The following is a 16,856-nucleotide window of genomic DNA, read 5'->3' on the forward strand; positions in this document are numbered from 1 at the left end:
GGGATTTTAACAACTGTATCTAATAATGAAGGACTGCTTGCTATGGGCCAGATTCTGAATCATCTTGTCTATTGAAAAATCAACAACTGTTTGCAAGGTGTTGAGTTTGCTTGAAGGATTGGTACTGGGGGACTCCTGGGCAGATGAAGCAGGATCAGTGAGGAGGAGCTTGTGCTTGACTGCGTGTAGGAGCAGGGAGGGCATATGAAGGCCCATAAGAGCTAGAGGCAGCACTGCTAGCTGCTTTGCCCATGCTCTCTCATGTAACAGTTTCAGGTGTTTTGGGGCTGGTTTGGTTTTGAGTTTTGAGAAGCAAAAAGCTGTTGTCTTAGTTGTGTTGTCTCTGCAGGACACAGTGGGAGCTATAAAATGCTGCAAAATTAAAGTCCAGTGTTTCCTGGAGCTAGCCAGGGGTGTTGTATATCCCAGTTGGAAGCTGGGAACTTCTTTTCCAGCAGTATAAATCATTCACCTTACTTGTTTGCTGAATGTTATATCTTAAAGCTGTCAGTTGCTCAGGTCTTGGTGTGAGGTCATATCTGTGGAAGAGACTACAGAAGTATCTCTGTGCCAGTTAGTATCTTTGTGCCAATTTTCTTTTCTTTACAATTGTTTTAAAGTCATAGATTTCAAATAATAGAGTACTGTAAGAAAAGGTTATATAGCAGGCCAAAAGTTCATGACAAATGGCAAGATTGTATTATTTGTTTACCACCTGGCTGTATTACAAGTCCCTGTGTGTACAGCATCAAGTACATATTCTTATCATGTCTACAAAGCGCCTTTGAAGTCATAAATGTTAGGTAACTTTTACTGCTTAGCTATCAAAAATGCTATACAGAAGGAATGTTTTCTCTGCCAGCACTATGACTAGGCAGGTCTGAAGCTCTTCAGGTATATTGGTTCTCATGTCTTCTCTTTCCTTCCTTACTCCAGCTGTCACTACAGATTACTCCGCTGTGTGAAAGTGAACAACACTATGAATACTCTGGACGGTGCTGCACAAAGTGTGAGCCAGGTATGTGAGCACTAGGCTGTAGCAGCTTCAGAACTGAAGAGCTCATTAAAACCAGCTCTGTGAGCCAGTAAGGCAGCTCAGTCTTGGGACTCTGCTAATCTATTGGCACATACTCTTGCAGGTACATGATTTTAGGCTTACAAGTGCCTTCTGGTGCAGGAGTGGCGCTGCTGACCTCAGCAAAAGCCATAGCAGTTATTTTGTTGGGATAGCACTTAACCGCTGCAGAAGACAGAAAGCAACTTGATTCTTTGGCACATAGGTAGGGCTGCTCCCATGCCATAAGCTTTGTGAATGTTCCATGCCACACTAAATGGGGGCCAGACTGAGGAACAGAAAAGGTGGCAGGGAGAAATGATTGTCCACAGCAGTGTTAGCCCAGCCTGTTATTTTCTCTAAGCTCCTTAGACAGCTAGTGTGCAACTTGTAAACTGCCTACTTGTCCTTCTGTCATTCACAGGAAAGTATATGTCTGCCAGATGCACTGATACTTCTGATAGTGTGTGCAAGCCATGTGGCCCAAACGAGTACATGGATGTCTGGAATGAAGAAGATAAATGCTTACTACACAAAATATGTGATCAAGGTGAGCTGTTCATACTGAAGAACCTTTCAATCCAAATTAATGAAGCACAAATATGGGAAAGTGGATCTAGGGAAGTGGCTTTGTTTGGCTACCCAGCACTAGAGGCTGGGCTTGGAGAAAAGCCTGATGGAGAGGGAGGTCCCCAGGCAGCAGAGCTTCTGTGCTGAGCACTGCAACCACAGGCTACATGCTACTGATAACTGTTATCTTCACTGGGGCCATTCACCTCCTGTGAGTTGATCTTAAAAGTTGTCCTTTTGCCCAGCATACAGTGGATTCACTTCCTCTTAACACATTCATCTCACCATTGTAAAAGCTCTGTTTGTTTCCCGCAGCAGCAACAAGGAAAATAAGTATTGTTCAGGAGTGCCATCAGTGAAGAGCCCCCTGTGCTGATCAAGGGTCTCCTATGCTTCTTCAAAGATAATATTTCCTCTAGCATGAGTGGGTTTGCATCTGGCATTTAGGCAAAGCCAATAGATAGAACAGGAGGTTCATAAACTTGAGGCTTATTACCAGAGACATTTTTACTCCCATCTACTTTCTCTTTCAGGGAAAGCCTTGAGAGAAGTCAACCCAGGGAACAGCACTTTCCAGAGGCAGTGTGCTTGTACAGTGGGCTACCACTGGAATGAAGACTGTGACTGCTGTCAGCGAAATACCATATGTGCTCCAGGATTTGGAGTCAAGCATCCTGGTAAGATACAGAAAGGGGACATACAGAGTGAAATGTCCAGCCTTGGCCTACAAAGTAAGGCCAGCATTATGTGGGCTGTGATGTTAGAGAGGACACTTCGGACTCTCAGATGACTGTCAACAGAAGATGCATATTTCAGTTATCTTTACTACTGCATATAATCCTCCTGGACTATTCGCCTTTTGAAGGCTTCTATGTTTGTAGTTAAAGTAGTATCTCAGATCAAGTGATTGTTACAAGATACCACGTGGACCTGGCACTAGTTGCAAGGTGTTCAGTGTATTTCTAATGCTTGCTGAGGTGTCTGACTGTGAATCACTAGGTCATGCATTGCTCCACTGTTCAGAGCAGCAGTCCATTCAGCGAAGCAATCTTCAAGCATTGTCCCTGAGGTTGGATTTGAAATCAAGTTTTGTTCAACAACTTTGCTTTGGCATTTTATAATGTTATAAGCAAGCTGAAAGTTGTAATGAGCACTGGGAAAAGCTGTGCCAAGCATGTGAGGATCCCCAAAAAGCAGCATGTAACAGAGTCATGGAGGATGAAATGCTGCATGGGCTGGAGCATAGTAGTGCTGTTTTTTCTCTAGACTAGCAAGTCCTGATACAGCATTTTGTTTACTGTGGCTTCACAGAAGTGACAAAACCAGTTAGTGTCTCTGTCTATGGCGTAGCATTGACATGAGGAAGTTAATGGAAGGGGAAGGATATAATAGCTGTGTGCTATTTCACAACAACTATAAATGGCTCCTGGTCATTTCTCATTTTGATCGTGTAGAGAAGTGCTCAGGTGAGACTAACCTAAGTTTTTCTGCTTACATGTGACTGTGATTGCTGCTCCAATGTAATCTGAGATCCTTCTCTTGTCAGGGAAGCTTTTGAGGGGGCTGGTGGGGTAAAGCAGGAGGATGGGGAGTGTAATCACCCTCTCCTCACCTGAAAGGAAATTCAGCTATGAAGTTTTTCTTTCTTTACTACACACAGTGCAACAAGACCAGGACACAACATGTATACCATGTCCCAGAGGTTACTTCTCAAAGGTCGCTTCATCTACTGACGAGTGTAAATCCTGGACCAAGTAAGTCCCTGTATCCTGTAAGAGGACCACAACAGCCAGGAAACGGGGAGAAGCTTGGGTAAAAGCATTTTTGGTGGGGCTTTTCAGGCTGTCTGCAGAGCACATCGGTCATCTCTGTTGGTAGTGCAGCTATAAAAGCATTCTCACACTAAAGCTTGAGTTCTCTCTCTTGGAATAAGAGAGAGCAGTAAAAACAGAACTGCTGAGCTGATGCAGCTGAAAATAAAGATGGTATCCGAGGTTCTTATGGGTGGAGAAATGCAGGAGAAATGTTGTATGTTACAAAAGAAAGTGCTACTCTGCATGAATGTAGGAGCTATGACAAGCTTCCTTTTTGAGAACCTAGGCTCTTTGTCTTTCTTTTTCAGCTGTACAGCTCTAGGAATGACAGAAGACATGCCTGGGACTGAGAAGTCAGATGTAGTTTGTGCAGAATGGAAGGTGCCAGAGCCATCGGAAGATGGTACGTGTCCTCGTACAGGTTACCTGTTAGAAAGTGGCAGGCAGGAGAAGGGATGTGTTTACTAGAGGTTTTGGCTGGCTTAACTCCATTCCCATTGTGGATGACTTTAGGGGGAGCTGCTGTAGGCCAAGACTGGGTTGATGGCACTATCTTTTTTACATCCTGCAGGAACAAACCAGATCTTGTACGTGTTGATTGTCGTCTCGTTTTTTGTGGCACTAATTGGCATTGTCATCTTCATTGTGTACTACAAAAATAAGGGAAAAAAGCTGACAGGTACGTGTAGCTAACGATATTCATGCATGTGACAACTGCATAGCTCTCTGTGCACTCTGATTTCTTGTATAACTATCATTACCATGTTTAACTACATGCTTCTCTGCACCACATGGCACAGAAGAGCCCTTGGCCAAAGGAAAGCAGGCGCAGGCACAGACACAGGGGGCTTTCACCACCTTTTGTCTCCTTTGTCCCACTTTCCCTCCTCCCCCAAAACCAACATCTGGACAGGTTAAAATATGGATTTCAAGGCAAAGGCCTGTTGTGCTTTTGAAAACATGATGGAGGCAGTGTTTTTAGCTGACGTTCTGATGAGATATGTGGGAAATACTAGAAGGAAATAGAATAAACAGTAAAACTAGAAAATTAGAAAAATTTCAGCAAAGGCATGCTGAATGACATTGGGGTTCTCAGTATATTATTAATTCAGTGGAATTAAGTTCAACAGTTACTCAGCTCTGTGTTAAGCCCTGGATCTCCTTAGTTAAGGATGTACCCATATTGTTCTGTTCACATTTTATTTTCTCCCCTGAAACACAGACTGTTTTTCCTTGTGTAGTTTTCCCATTGTCTCCTTTCCCAAGCCCTAGCAATGTATGAAATGTTTTGGGAACAGTGGAAGAGAAGAACAGCAACCCTGTCTTGTGAAGTATATTTCAGCCTGTGTTTTAGAAATAGGGTGCCTCTGCCACACTAAACATGGGTTGTGCTAAATCTGGAATTCCTGGGATGGGCTGGAGGAAATGGTGACTCTTCTTGCAAACCAAATATGATGCAAAGCAGGTTAGGGGGGAGTTCTTTTTATTTGACATTTCTATTGCCCTGATGTTCTGCAGTGAGAGTCCTTCATTGCCTTTGGGTGGTCAGTTCTGCTAACCAGAGCCCCAGAGGCTTGTAGGCTCAGGAAGAAGCTCTGCCTGCCTGATGAGACAGGGAATTGATGGTAAATGTGCAGGCTCAACATCAGAAGAACAGAGTCATTGCTGGGAACTGGCAGTGGCTACATAGCTGATCTATCTTCAGACATACAAAACCAGCAAGTGTACATGAGACTTGAGCCCTACAAATCTTCTGAAAGTATAATCAGAAAACGAGAATTGATAACTCTATTAAGTAGCAGCCTTTACCATAAAGTATGTTGAACTAAAGCTTTTCTTTGGAAAATACTCCAATTAAATGAATTTCCTCATCAAGTACACCCTGATTAAGGAGTACACTGCATTTGAGCCTGCCATCCTGTGGTTTCAGTGGCTTACCCTCTCCTCCCCAGGCTCCTCACTCCTGTCTGAGAATGGCCTTTTGGCCATCCATGTGACTTCTCTTGAAATAGACCATACGGCTGCAAGCGGGTCAGTATTGGGCCAGTCATAGCCTGGTGTAACATATGACCAGGAAAGAAACCCCATTTGATGTGGAACACAGTTTAACTGTCTTCTATTTTAGGAGCTTGGAAACATTTGTTCCACAGAAATATATCCCTGTTCCAGTTACAATGAATCCTCAGCTAGAGTGATGCTGGGACACTTGAACAGTCAGTAAAAACAGTCTTGCTGGCTTTTATTTAATGATACTGTGGACTGTGCATAACTGTGGCTGTTTTGGTTTGTGGCTAGCTGCAGTGCCTGCTATATGTAACAGCTACTCCTTTTGTTTTCCCTACAGCAGATCTACAGAATTGGGCTAGTGAAGTGTGCAGCCAAATAAAAGGCACAAAGGTAAAGTCAAAGCCACTAGCATTTTCTCTTTGGTTTATGTTTTCCTTGCAGAATTCCTTAAACCCCTCCTGAAACAGACTCCACATTAACATTTGGCTAAAGAACTAGTTTTGCGTTCTTCCTTTGGTTTTTTTTCAGTCTGGTTTTCTGTAAATGTGAGGCATATGAAATCACCATTCTCAAACAGCTTCTGAACCTGCTCTCCTGTTTCCACCAGTTTGAACAGTTGTAAAAGTTTCTGTGATGGTTAAATATTTAGGAGAAAGTTAAGCCCCCTGGTTGCTGAACACCTGAGACTCTGCTTAGCAGACAGCCTTCTTAAATCCTAAGAGCAGGAAAAGCTTCAGCTAAGTTTGCACCTTTTTATATACCAGAATGCTCACAGGAGAGAAACCTGGACTTGGGGCAATGGCAAGAATGCCAGGCATGAAAGGCAGTAAGCACAGGAGCCATCACTTAAAGAAACTGGCTGGAAGACACCTGTGTTCTAGTGCTTGCAGAAATCCTTCTTGTCTATTCAGATGTGAAAAAAATATGAGATTTTTCTCTGAAAGAACAACAGATCCTGTGCTTGAAACACTCAGATGGGGACACAGGCTTAAACGCATGTGCACTGCCGGCTTCACAGCATGGACGTGGACTGAGGTGTTCAGGTGCATGCTCTCTTCACCACCCCATCTAGGAGCTCTGTCTAGTTTAGCTGTTGAAAGACTCAAATTCCATTACTAAAAAAAACCCCATACCAAATAAACCCACCTTTCTGAGCAGGAAGTTCCTCTTTTGTCTCATAATTGTTCGTGCAACCTCCTGCCTTGGCAGCTGCTCAGATCCTCTGAGACAAAGGAGTGAATCAACAGCAATTAGTAGCTGGCAGCATTTACACTTTCTTTTTTATTCTGGAAGATCTGAACAGACATCACAGATGAAAGGTACCAGTTTCCAAGTAGCAGTTTTTACAGCACAACTTCCCTGAACTGAAGGAAATCCTTGAAGTATTTCCCAACCTTTTTTGGGGGAGCTGCAACCAAAAATACAGCTGTACTTGGACAAGTAGTGGCAACATAAATGGCATTGTGGGCCTTTGCATTTCCTGTCCTAACATTTTCTAAGTTCAAGGAACATTGCCCATGTGAGTTCTTTTTTTCTAGCTTGTCTTGGTCCCTCTGCATCAACTTAGTTTCTTTCTTTCATCATTACTGATAATAAAGATTTTCCTCCCAGTAAGGCCCTCACAGATCAACAGCCTTTCAAACACAGAGGGAGTTTCAAAACCCTTATAAGCAGTTAGGTAAGTCCTACTGATGGTCCATAAGGAGCAACAGAATGCAGTGACTCTTCTAGATCTATTAACTCCTAAGTGCCTTCTTAAGAACTAGGAATAACCATCTCCCAAAATTAAATGCTATTGCCCCTGAGGCCTCCAGATATTTTTCTGAACACCCACTGAGCCCAGCACCACTGCTCACAGTTTCACAGCAGAATGGAATTACCCCTGAAGAGTCAAATATAGCGGTGTTCCTAAACCTCAGCACCTCCACACCAAGAAGGAACTGAGATCTTCATTTTCCTTTGTCTAGAAAAATAACCTTCTGCTGATCTATTTTGTAAATACGTTTTTCTTTGAATTTCTTTCAGGAGCCCCCCAGAGATACATCTGTTACCATGAACACCATGAATGCTGCTGTCCCCCAGACCTCTGAAGGCATGTGCCTCCTGGGTCCCACTGGCTCTCCTGGAAACGCATGCTGCACCAGTGGACATTCTTCTTGCAAGAATGGGAACCTCAGCATGGCACCGTGTGAGGTGGGAGGGAGCCTACAAGGGTTTTCTTTGGAAACTGAGACTGATGATGATCATTTCCCACCAGTTCCCACAGAAGATGAATACATGGATAAGGATCTCAATACCGCTGATTATTTGTCCTTACCAAGCAGGACTGCCAGTAAAACTGTGTCGTCATTTTCGGAACCAATGGAGGCAGGGGAGAATGACAGTTTAAATCAGTACTTTTCAGGGATCGGGAGCACAGAGGATGTATCAGTCTCTCAAGGCTTGCAGCCTTTCACAGATGGGGCACACACTGCCACGGACAAACTTCTTCAGAAATCTTGCCAGCATGCCCACAGTTGCCTGAAGGAAATGGGCAACAAAGACACAGATCATTGTGCAACAAACTCTGACTCAGAGAAGATCTGTGTGAGGTGTGGCATTTCGTACAGGGACTCTCCCAGAAAGTGGAGCAAATCCTGTTGTCTTGCATATGACAGTGCCTCCATCTCCCCAGAAACTGGATCCTATGCACAGTGCACTTGTGGCTTGAATTTTCTCTCTGCTGGTCAGAGCACGCTAGCAAATGACCATGGTATGGAAGATGCATCTTCAGATAGTACCAACATGAAGTACCAGAATTCAAGCAGAAGCACTTCAGGGACAAACAGAAGCACTTCAGGGACAAACAGCAGCACTTCAGACCTCCCTCCAGCATCTGGTAAGCCCATTAGGCTTGACCTGTACACAGTCATATATATATTATTCTCTCTGCTAGCTCAGTATTGTTCAGAAGTCTGATTTAGGAAAAGGGCGGGAGAAGAATGAAATTATGACTTTCCACTTAATTGCTCTGAAGCTAAACTGAAAAAAAATAACCAAACTGAACCCTGAAATAGTAAAGCCATTTGGTTCATAATGATTTCTGCGACAAGTATGAGCACTGTGAGGGACCATTGTCCTGCCCTGGTCTAACCAGCAACACAGAGCCCATCTTCTGGCTGTCACTGCAGAGGCCAGGCAATTCTGTTACTGAAGTATTTTGGTGATAGCAGATGTGTGTATTGGAGAAAACTGAGAAGGAGAGTATAGGAACCTAGAGACTGAGTCAAGAAAGGATGCATAACACTCAGAAGGGCAATTTTCCATTCAGCAGTCTGCACTCACATTTTTGCCATTAGGTTTAATTAAGTCCAGTTACATTTACATGGTGGTCAGTGAAATTCCAGGCTGGAGCTGTTAATGTGGTGGCCATGGGTTAGGGTTAGGGTCTGAAAGATTATGTTCAATTTTGTGCTTTTAGCTCTCTGTTTTAATTTGCAATGATATAAGCATTCACCTAAAAATAACTTCATGCAGACCTTGTTTCTCCATGCTCTGTCTCCTAAACAATACTGGAACACTGCTGCCAATTTACTAATTGAGTAACTATATCAAAATTATCAAATGAAAGCAGGTGAAATATCACTGAAGCAAAACTGGTGGAAGGGAAGTTATGAGCCTTTTCTGCATTAAACCTTCCCCTCTTTTTGCTATAAAAGTCTGCAATCTGTCTGTCATGTGTTACCAGTCACTTTAGATTATACTCTCTTAAGGTCCAATGCTTTATTTTTATTTATGTCGACGCATTGCCAAGCATAATGAGACCTTGGTTTTGACTGGGACATCTAAGGATTACTGTAATACACATAGCAGTTGTAAGCAGTTGCTCTTCTTTAAAACCATGTTATGCTTTAAAGTTTCTTACGGAGACATTCTTGTCAGTCTGCCAAAGCCCACAAGCAGCACTTTGGAAGGCCCTACTCTCAACACACATGCCATGTGGGAATCTGGAAGTGTGTGTCTCAATCTTTCTGAGAGCAGACACTCCTTCTGCCATTTCAGTTTCCTAAAATCCTGACACAGTTTCACTGCCTGGTCCATACAAAATTCAGCAGTGGCAAAGAGGACACAGATTGTCTTTTGTTGTTGTTGGAAGGTGACTGAGGTACAACCAAAAACCAAGTCATACTGGGCACTGCAGAAGTATTGTTTTTCTTTCTAAATCTGACAGGAAGAGGAAGAGAAAATATTAAGGAACAGTAGGGCAAACAGGAGAGTTTGCATTTAAGTGACATGCTAGAAAGTGCCATCTTGGATCTGCAGCATAATAATTTCTGTTGAATTTTTATCGTGTCTGTGCCTTCAGGTATGTAAATGCTACAGTGCCATCTGGTGAAACCTGAGCACAGATGCTGTCTTCCTAATGTGCCATTTTTTAGGTGCAAATGCTGGAAGGTACTGACCGAGCTGTGGGCAGCATGAGAGTGTGGGTTAGTTAATCTGCAGGTCATGTGGCTTGCTGGCAGAGGGTTTTTTCTGCCCACGGAACGGCCATGCCCTGCTGGCAATGCCTGGTTGCACAAGCAGTGGGACAGGGCTTAGCCATAGGTTCCACACTGAAGCACCCTGGCCACACTGGGGCTGCACGTGGGGCTGCAGCTGCATCAGTCATTTTGCTGGGCCTTCTGCAGTGGCCAGATGGAATAAGCATGCATGCAAAATAACTTTCTGTAAAGCTTCTCAAAGCAACTGAAGCCACCAGGCTTTGCACAGTCATGCTAAGACAGAGCAGTTCAAAAGAGGGATGGCTTAAAAAATGAGAAAAAGGCCATGGGTAATTCCATGAAGTTTGGGGGTTAGTTTCATAACACTCAAAATGACAACAGAAATTGTAAACTGTTCCTTCTGTGAAATAATCCTAGAGCACCAAAGCAAACCTCTAGACAGGTACCACTTAGAGGGTTCACTGTCAGTGACGGGGTAAGCCTTTAAGTGCTCTTTCAAACCCCCCAAGCCTGAAGGCAGTTAGAACATGAAGCATCAGTTAATGACACCTCAAATCATGTGTAGGGCTACAACATAAAGCATGAGTGCAGGAAGACTTAGGTGACTTGCAGCTTGGAATGCTTTTCTCTGAATGCCTTTCTCTTCCAGATTCTAAACCAGCTCAGTTTGGCAGCAACAGTTCTTACCACCTAGAGGCCATCAGATGGCTCAGAGAAAATTAATCACCTGCATTGTTTCAGTTCATAGTGAATAATTAGTACAAAAATTAACCTGTCATTGTAATTACTACCATCAGGTAGTATGAAGAGATCAAAAGGCTGAAACCTTTCAAAGAACGATGCCTTCACTGATCCTCTGAACGTGTCCATTATGCTTTTCAGGTTGGAAGCACATGTCTTAGTGCAGTCCAGGAAGCTCGTGTCCATTTTCTATGGTTTTGGGCCTCAAATACCCTTTTGTTTCATCACAGTGCCTTCAGAAAGCAATGAAGATTTGGCAGCCACATTGAGCTAGACATCATAAATATGTTAATCTGCCCCCCATTCCCATTGTCACATATGTTTCTAAATTCTTGACCTCGTACTGAGCACTGGTGAACTTCTCCACAGTACCTTTTGCAAGTGACAGGACACCTGAATGAAGGCAAACAGTTGTTTTTGTATTCCCATTATGCCTAACAGTTTTGTTGATGGCAAGCAGCTGAACTAAATCGAACACAGGGGAGGCAACTGGCAGGGAAAAAACACCTGCAGAGAAAATTCTTATTGACACCTCATGTTAATCAACAACACTTGGAAAGAAAGCAAAGAGCCAGCAATGCAGTGGTTTAGCAGAAATAAGTAGGATTGCTTGAGGGGGGCTATTAGAGAGATGCTTGAGTGATACGCAGACTCAGTTATGAGCAAGTCTGGGTCCTAACTCAACACAACTGGAGCCCAGTGTCCTTTGCTGATGTGCAAACATCAGCTGTGGCTGCTAGAAAAACAGGATTTCTCTGGGCTGGGCCATGCTTAGCTGCAGTGAAAGAAGGAATGTCTCAAGTGTTGAGGTTCATAATGAGGAAGCTGTCAGATCAGTCCGCAAGAAATGATTAAGTGAAGCACAGCAGGAAGAACATTCCTTAGGAAGAGTGTTCATAGGTTAGGAAGATTTTTCCTTTTTTAACTTTGTTGCTTCAGTTTGATTTTGAAACTTGAACAAGTTTGTTAGTTTGTGGTTGAAAGTTTGCTCGTAGTTATTTTCTTTCTGCTCTGAGGGAAGTCTATCAATTCCCCAGCCTGGTCCCATTGTCACTTGAGTCAGCAACTTAGTCCCTGAATGGTAGAAAGATTGAATTTATACTGACAAATCTCTAACCACAGTCAGACTGACTGTGAAAAAGTAACTATGTTAGGTTGCTGTAATACAGACTGCCTCTTCACTGGAGTCAGCATATATCCAGGTAAATCCATGAGAGCACTAGATGAGTACCAGAGCATACCTGCAGGGAGGATCAGGACAATATCAGATAACTGTCCCTGTCATTAGGACACTGTGTGACTGTATGGTCTGACATTAAGTCTTTCAGTATATATTCAATAAGCTTGCTATCTAGCCCACATGGTGCGATTGATTGTTTACCAAAGAGGAAAAGGACCTGAACTTGATGCTTGGGACTCTAAAAAAGTTATCTCATAATTAGAAATAATGACCATTTCCTCACAAATAATGGGCAGAAGCACTTTGGATGCAGCTTGTGCATCGGGCAGCATGGAGGACATTAAATTGGTGCTCTCACTCTTACTTCCAAGAGCACAATTGAGAGAGAAAATGTTTCCAAGCCTTCCAGTCAGGATCCCTGTGGGTGACTGACTTCGGCCTAAGGAGACAAAAGTGGAAATAATGAGAAGGTCCAGTGGAAGGGATAGATTAAAAGAGCATCCTTGTGTCACGGGGAAAAAATAATGGAACAAGAGTAAAGCCACCACTGCAGATTAAATTCACAATGCTGAGCGTCCATCTTATGAGGGGAAAACACTAATCACATGTGTCTTCTCTCCCCCTCCTTTCCTAGGAAATGTGACTGGAAACAGTAACTCCACCTTTATCTCAAGCGGACAAGTAATGAATTTCAAGGGCGACATCATTTTTGTCTACTTTAGCCAGAACTCCCAGGAGGGCGCAGCGGCCTCGGGACCAAGCGAGGAGAACGTGGGCAGCCCGGTGCAGGAGGAAAACCTGAGCCGCTGCGAGACGTTTGCCGGCAATGCCGAGCACTACAAGGAGAAGTGTGCGGAGCTGCAGCAGGGCTCCTGCCCGGCTGCGGGGAGCGAGGGGCCACGGTGGCCTGCTGGATGCCTGTCCCAGGAGCAGAGCCCATCCTGCCACAGCCAGGCCTTGCGGCCGGTGCAGGAGGAGGGGAAGCTGGGACACTTCTCAGAGAAGGTGTTGAACTGAGGCCAACCGGCAAGGGGTGGTGGGGCTGCCATGGGGCTGCCGAAATCGCAGGTGTCGCGACAGATATGGAGACTGTGGCTACCCATGGGGTATCCCAGGAAGTCTTACAGCTGGAAAGGACGTTTGTGGCACAAGTGCCGGCAGTGGTGCTCTCTCTGAGGAGGTTACTGGTAGGGACAGGCACACATGTGAAGCAGGCACACTGCCCTCGTTGCAGAAGCAGCAGCAGGGCTTTCTCCTCTCTCTTACAGGGTGGTTGGCTCTGACTGGACCCCAATCCCTGGCACCTATCCAAAGCAAGCAGCAAAAGAGGGTTGATCCTTGTAGCCCAGGACATGGTGAGGAGGAAAACCTTGCTGGCCAGGCATGTGGGGCGCTCCTGGAAAGCAGATAACATGGTGGAGGATGCACTGAAAGGGGCCCTGAGCTCTGCCATGGGGTTTTCTTTTTGCAACTAAGCTACACCCATTCTGCTGGGTCTTGGGTCTCCTCCATGCCTCTGTGGTGGAAGGAAGTGGCAACCACCTCTGCTGAGCATAGTGCCACTGGCAACATTTGCCTCCCTGCAGAGATCAGGCAGGTGCTGTCACCCCTTCCCATCTTTCCCCAAGGAAGCAGATGTTCCAGTCTCAAACCAGGCCAATAGCCAAGATCCTGGTCTGCCTCTTACTACCTTGTGGGTAAGAATAGGTGTAATGCTGCCCCACGAGCACTATGACAAGCAAAACAGTTGGTCTGCCTTACAAGTGTATTAGATGAATCCTGAGCAAAGAGCATTTATAGTTTTGGAGCCTGATTCACCTCTGCCGTATTGCACCTCGCCAGAGGAATCCACACCCCTGAGGATGAGAGTGACGAGTGCCTGGCATGCTGCTGCGTGAATAATGTCACTGAAGTTTCAGACACAGAGCTGCTAGCAGGTGAAGGAAGGGTCTGTGGTAACCAGCTGTGGTCGTTTCCTGAGTGACAGGAGAGGAAGGGATTACCTAGTGATGGAGAGTTTGATCAGGGTCGAACACACATGCCTTCATCTGCCTAAACAATTCTGTCATTCCCTCTGACATTTTCATTAGCAAGCAGAGCTCTACTTAGGTAGCATGAAGCTATTTCCAGAGCTCAGCCTGCCTGAGCTCAAATCATACTGTAGCCACAATGAGAGCTGATAAGCAATGGGACCAAAGGTTCAGATTTAAAGAATAATAGTAGTTGTAGTTAGAAGGGAGTCTCAGCTACTCAATTGGCTTTTGTTCAGGTCCCATATCCTGCAGCCTCCTCCAGCAGCCACTGTGGAGGGAAAGGTGAAGGGAAGAGAGTCTCAAGGAGCTCCCAAGAGGAAAAGATAATATTTTTAACGATTTCCTGACAAGGGGTAATTCTCTGACATTCTCCTGCACAAGTGAGCACTGCAGGAGGCTATCTTCAGTCTGAGCCTTCAGGAGGGTCAGTGCTGTGTTTCTTGCCAGACAGTAAAGGGATCTCTTACCTAGTATGATGGAAGAGGTCTCTGGTAGGAAGGGCTCCTCCCTGAGGAAGTTTTAAAGCTGAGGGGTTCACTGCATAGCTGCTCCCTTTGTAATAGTATTTCTCTGCAGGTGAAGAGCACCTGTAATGCTGACAAGGTGACCACTGTGTCATGATAATGGATTTGTCATCCATAATACAAAAGGATGGGCTTAGCCACCTTCACCTCTCAGGAGAACTATTCTGCATTATTTATATATCTGGGATGTAAAGTTCAGTACAAAATTTCAAGTCTCTCTTGGGTGGCTGACAAAAAGGGCACTGAACAGCCAGTCTCCCTTTCACCTCTACATGGCCCTTCTAGCCTAGACTCAGGCAGGTAGGTTGTCCCGTTCAGTGATGGCTATGTCTGCCTCTTTGAAGGTGTGTAACTGAGGCTCTGTTATCTGTGGTATTCTTTTATCCTTCTTGCTGGATCCTTTACAACCTACTTTTAGCCTCTGCTGGCCTAATTCAGTATACCCTAGGCATTAGTGCAATAGGGACAAGGAGGCAGAGACACCATCACCTTGATGCAAGGTGATGGAGATGCTTCCCCATTTCGTCTTCATATTTTCAGTCATATTTCCCTATAAAGCATTAATCCAGGATATCAGCACCACTTACAGAGCAGAATTCTTGTGCTCGGCTCTGGCTAAACTACCTGGCAGCAAGTCCATCTTTTCCTTCTCCCTCTGCAGCTTTTTTCTTCCATTAGTTTGTATCTGCCACCAGAAAGCAGGTTCAAAATCCTGATTTCAGAGAAGACAATGGCAAGTTTACTAGGTGTCCTCAGTCCTCTGAATTTCAGGATCCTCCTGAGCAAGGATTGAAACTAAGATCATCAAGCATGAGGAAATGGATCATAATAATCTTGGCACTTTGTCCACTTTCTTATGGGAAACGTGATGTTCCAACAGATCCATATTTCCTATAAAGTCTACCCAAAAGTGAAGAAACCATATCACACTCATCATTGTGCTGCATGTTCCCTGGGTCTCTGCCTGGCTGCTTAGACATGGATCCAAAGGGAGTTTTATCCTCATGATTTCATTTGCCATCAGTTTGGAGCTGGGGCTGGTTTTTAACATCTTTACAATGGGGCCCTATTCATTGGGCACTAATTTGGAGGCTTCTGGCTGCTAGTGTAATACACATAATTAATGATAATAAAAACCTTAAAGATCTGCTTGAGAAAAAGTGAAGGTTTTCTTTAAATTAATGGACAAAAGCAAATACATTTTATATGCCTATTTTGACCAAAAAAGAAAAATCAAATGTGAATATAAAAACTTTCCCAGTCAGGTTTTTTAATATCTTTTGTATGTAGAATTGTTTTAACAGAAACCAAACCCATGCCCATACATAAAACCAAACAGGAACTCTCATAGATCTGGTGTAGTAATGCCTTACTGCTGAGAACTGGTCACCGATTCCAGCTCATTCCTGAAGTGTCCTCCTGCACAGCATGCATTTTTACAAATCTTTCAGTCTGAGAAGCCACAACATGCATTATTCATTATGAATATACTAGGTACTCTTGAAACTCAGCTACTTCAGGCCTGGCAGGGCAGCAGTACTTCTGCATATAACCATGGAAAAATTAGGAGCAATCTATTGCTCGAGGGCACTGGAACAGCCATTCTTATCCACATGGAAAACAAGATAGCAAAGATCAGTATAAGCAGTAACTGCTGTTAATCTGTGTACTCAGATACGTGTTCACATAGAGATTGGAAATTACTTTACGCTTACAGCATATCTGGGAGTAGCATCACATTAAATGTCATCATTTTTACTTGTTCATTCAAGTTGCCTTCATTTTATCATACTGATGGTGTTGGAGCAATTACACTCCTGTGCCTATTATAAAACAGAATTCTGCTGAAGGATGTCTGTGCTAATCAGGTATTTAATAAAGCTGTAGTTTTATCAGATACCTCTCTATTCAACTTAGGCAGCAGTGCACCCTCACCACCACCCTTAAAAACCATTGACAGCTATCTGAGAATTCACTTCTGCCAGTGCATGATACTAGACATGGTAAAATGGCTGCAAACTATTTGTGTGAAAAAGTTATTTCTGGAGTATGTAGCATATATTATTAATAGATACTTAATAAGAGTCACTGAAAATTTGAAGTGTACTTGGTCAGGTTGTCTGAGGTTTCTTGCAAGGAATCATTGACTGGTTTGGTTTGGAAGGGACCTTAAAGACAATCTAGTTCCAATCCCCCTGCCATGGGCAGGGACACCTTCCACTAGACCAGGTTACTCACAGCCTGTCCAACCTGGCCTTGAACACTGCCAGGGATGGGGCAGCCACAGCTTCTCTGGGCAGCCTGTGCCAGGGCCTCACCACCGTCATAGTAAAGAATCTCTTCCTTACACCTCATCTAAATCTACCTTTTGTCAGTTTAAAGCTATTCCCCCCTTATCTTATCCCTACACACTGCTGTAAAAATTCCCTCTCCAGATTTCTTGTAGTCC

At 44.1% G+C, this 16,856-nt stretch overlaps 1 protein-coding gene across 2 annotated transcripts in view; it reads left to right on the forward strand.

Annotated features, from left to right (window-relative positions):
* TNFRSF11A (TNF receptor superfamily member 11a) overlaps positions 1-16,445 on the forward strand; it is a 28,185-nt gene extending 11,740 nt beyond the window's left edge. The window contains exons 2-10 of one of the 2 annotated variants that reach the window (XM_031049724.2): positions 937-1,018; positions 1,479-1,604; positions 2,158-2,301; positions 3,285-3,378; positions 3,747-3,841; positions 4,010-4,117; positions 5,783-5,835; positions 7,471-8,323; positions 12,485-16,445. In XM_031049724.2, the coding sequence (XP_030905584.2) occupies positions 937-1,018; positions 1,479-1,604; positions 2,158-2,301; positions 3,285-3,378; positions 3,747-3,841; positions 4,010-4,117; positions 5,783-5,835; positions 7,471-8,323; positions 12,485-12,867 (1,938 nt within the window). In that variant the 3' untranslated portion in view covers positions 12,868-16,445. The remainder of the gene's footprint in view (positions 1-936; positions 1,019-1,478; positions 1,605-2,157; positions 2,302-3,284; positions 3,379-3,746; positions 3,842-4,009; positions 4,118-5,782; positions 5,836-7,470; positions 8,324-12,484) is intronic. The other variant, XM_031049725.2, reaches the window with a different exon arrangement.
* The last annotated feature ends 411 nt before the right edge of the window (positions 16,446-16,856 follow it).

This window comes from Melopsittacus undulatus, chromosome 1 (genome assembly GCF_012275295.1).
Source record: "Melopsittacus undulatus isolate bMelUnd1 chromosome 1, bMelUnd1.mat.Z, whole genome shotgun sequence".
NCBI classification, from domain to species: domain Eukaryota; kingdom Metazoa; phylum Chordata; class Aves; order Psittaciformes; family Psittaculidae; genus Melopsittacus; species Melopsittacus undulatus.